The sequence below is a fragment of the Electrona antarctica genome (genome assembly GCF_951216825.1).
Source record: "Electrona antarctica genome assembly, chromosome: 6".
NCBI lineage: Eukaryota > Metazoa > Chordata > Actinopteri > Myctophiformes > Myctophidae > Electrona > Electrona antarctica.
In genome coordinates, this window is record NC_136811.1 from 51,349,147 (window position 1) to 51,352,545 (window position 3,399).

Here is a 3,399-nt window from a genome sequence, read left to right on the forward strand (position 1 = left end):
TACACTGTAATGAATGTACGAGCATGGCATAAACCATGAACCATAAATTGATTGCAACACAAAGATGCAACCAATTACACTAATTAAACACAAACAGTGCAACACATGCGCTACTCAGAGACATACGTGCACACATGCACGCACGCACACGCACGCACGTACACACACACATAATCTTAGGACCGAACAAATAATTAGAAAAAATAAAAAAGGGCACTTTTTTGTTGTTTTTCTTTGTTCGGCCCAAAAAATTGGGTTTGTTGTCATGAGTTGTCATGATCCGAGTTGGCTTTGTCCGAGGCTTAAAACGTCTTTAAATAAATACTTTCTGAAACGTCTATGGGAAAAATGTATTGGAAATTGTCTTCCGGGCCTCTAGTCGTCATGAAAGGGGGCGGGAGTGCGACGCTCTATAACACTAAACCTAACCGCACGTGAAGCCACGTGGGAGTAAGGTAACATGTCATTGTTCCGACCTCCCGTTAGTCCAACCGATTACTAACACTATATCTAACCCTAACCTCAGTCTTAACCGGCCACGTAGGTCGCTATAACCCTAACCTCAGTCTTAACCAGCCACGTAGGTCGCTAACCCTAACCTCAGTCTTAACCGGCCACGTAGGTTGCTAACCTATAACCTCAGTCTTAACCGGCCACGTAGGTCGCTAACCCTAACCTCAGTCTTAACCGGCGACATAGGTCGCTAACCCTAACCTCAGTCTTAACTGGCGACATAGGTCGCTAACCCTAACCTCAGTCTTAACTGGCGACATAGGTCGCTAACCCTAACCTCAGTCTTAACTGGTGACATAGGTCGCTAACCCTAACCTCAGTCTTAACTGGCGACATAGGTCGCTAACCCTAACCTCAGTCTTAACTGGCGACATAGGTCGCTAACCCTAACCTCAGTCTTAACTGGCGACATAGGTCACTAACCCTAACCTCAGTCTTAACTGCCGACATAGGTCGCTAACCCTAACCTCAGTCTTAACCGGCCACATAGGTCGCTAACCCTAACCTCAGTCTTAACTGGTGACATAGGTCGCTAACCCTAACCTCAGTCTTAACTGGCCACATAGGTCGCTAACCCTAACCTCAGTCTTAACCGGCCAAGTAGATCGGACAAACAGGATATCAGACTTATGGGCAGTCCCAGGGAGGGATGGGATGTCAGACTTATGGGCAGTCCCAGGGAGGGATGGGATGTCAGAATTATGGGCAGTCCCCGGTGAAATGCTTCAGTTTCAACTTCACCCATGGAGGAAAAAAAACTAAACAGAAATGCAAAGGTCTCCACCTTTTGCAGTCCATTTCCTCTACCGCTCTCAGTTCTTCCTCACAGGCGTGTTTCATGAAGTCATCTTCCATGACTTGTCTTTATGCTTTCTGCATTCATTCCTAATGGAGATCATCAACTGGCCACAGAAGCTTCTATTCTTTAGTAGTTCTCCATTCTCCTGTTATCACTGAGGATGTTCAGAGGATGTTCTGTTCTCCCCCCATCTCTTCTTTACCTTTCTTCTGTTCCATCGTTTGGAAATTATTCTCTTCTCTCACCTTGGACTTGAGTCTGACCAACACGTACAGTTCAGACACCTTGGAGTCATTATCATCTTTATAATTTCAACATGGGATAAAAAAGGATAATACTTCATTGGGGGGTGGGGGTTAAGGGAGTCACAGCAGCATAGCATAATAGTGAAACCATGCAACAACAAATGCAGCCATAAACACTCGCTGGCAAACACGCAAGCCGAACGGACTCTTACCGGCCTCCCTGGCGGAGAGCACGCTCGCGTTATGTTTTCTGTGGCTGTTGGTAGCCAAGGCTGCCAGTTCCCACCTGATGTCGTGCGGGAGCCCAGACTGCTCCAGACAGCATTGAATAACCTCCAGCTTGCATAACGTCTTCAGACTAGGACTTAAGTCTAAGATGTAGAGGTCGGACATCTCGTCTTCGTCGTCTTCGTCCTCACTCTCCAGATCTTCGAGATTGTATCCCGCAAAGAGGAAGATGCGGTTTCCCACCACGCAACAGCACATCCTGGACATCCACGAAGAGGGGTTTTTCCCCTTGGGCTCGACCTTCTTCCAGGAGAAGGACTCTGGATTGAATTTCCACAGGTCAACGAAGGTTGTCATGGGGTAGCTGGTGAATATGTACAGCTCTCTGTTGTAGGCAAAGGCAGAATGAACCCCACCCTGTCCTTCCGGGAGAAGCTGTGCAGGAAACGTGCTCAGCCAGAAGTTGGTTTCCGTGTCGAACACGCTGATGTTTTCGAACCGGTCCCCTTGGCCGCCGAACACAAACATCTTGGTTCCGATGTTGGTGGCAGAGTGATAGAACGAAACGGGCGGCTCTGTGCCTCTGGTGTTCACCAAAGACCAGAGCATGGCGGCGACGGCGTCCAACCTGTAGATGTCATTGGTGCATCCGCTCAGCTGGCTGTATCCTCCGTAGATATACATGGCCTTGCCCACGACACAGGCCGAGTGGCTGCTCCTCGCCCCCGGCACCGTCCCGGAGACACGCGGCTTGAACCACGCGTGGGCGTTGACGTCGAAAGCGTACAGCTCTTTGCTGTCCTCCCGCGTGTAAGTGCTCCCTCCCCAGATGTAGACGGTGTCGTCCATCAGCGCGGCCGTGTGGCCGTAGCGCATGGAGGGGACCTCGCCGCCGAGGGGACGCTCCGCTCTTCCAGACGACGTCGCCGCTCGAGGCGACTTGGCCCAGCGCAGCGACACCGTGTTGAAGACGTGCACGTGGATCTGACCACGGTTGTGCCGGTACGTCTCCCCGTCGCAGTAGCCTCCGAATGTGTAGACCTTGTGTCGCACTGCCACAGCAGCATGACTGGCTCTCCTCGGTCCCTTCAGGTGCACCATCCAGTGCAACATGTCCGAATTATCGGCACGGAACCTGGACCGGTTTGGATTATCTGCTTTGTGCGCTGTAAGAGAATGGACCTCTGTTGTGCGAGCTAACACCTTATGATGGGACGTCGGCACAAATGTCACACAAGGTTTAGCCAATCTGTGTATTACAAAGAGCGATCAGAGACTTTGATCTCAAACGTTTCAGTACATTTTGAGAGTGTACAAATGGAATCAAATGGACACGTATTGCACAAGAGATCCCGAGGCCCCCCTACAAGGAGGAGGGTCCCGAGGCCCCCCTACAAAGAGTATAATTAAAGGCATTTTAAATGACATAAAAATGTACATTTTCAGGATTCCAATTCAAAAATAGCAAAAATTCAAGATTTCAATTCGAACATAGCAAAAATAGCCGATCTACAAGCTTGTAGATCGGCTATTTTTGCTATGACAGCAATATTATGGCCCTATAGGGAGTGAGTGTGGAAATATAGTGGCTCTCTCCATCGTCAAAGTTGCCCA

General features: G+C 49.5%; 1 protein-coding gene across 1 annotated transcript; it reads right to left on the minus strand.

The window, feature by feature from the left end:
* Nucleotides 1-1,476: 1,476 nt before the first annotated feature.
* LOC306924382 (kelch domain-containing protein 3-like) lies at nucleotides 1,477-2,898 on the minus strand (the record flags this gene model as incomplete). Its single annotated transcript, XM_079502877.1, has 2 exons — nucleotides 1,477-1,613; nucleotides 1,770-2,898. The coding sequence occupies 2 exons, from the start codon at nucleotides 2,896-2,898 to the stop codon at nucleotides 1,477-1,479; spliced, it is 1,266 nt and encodes a 421-aa protein (XP_079359003.1).
* Nucleotides 2,899-3,399: the final 501 nt, after the last annotated feature.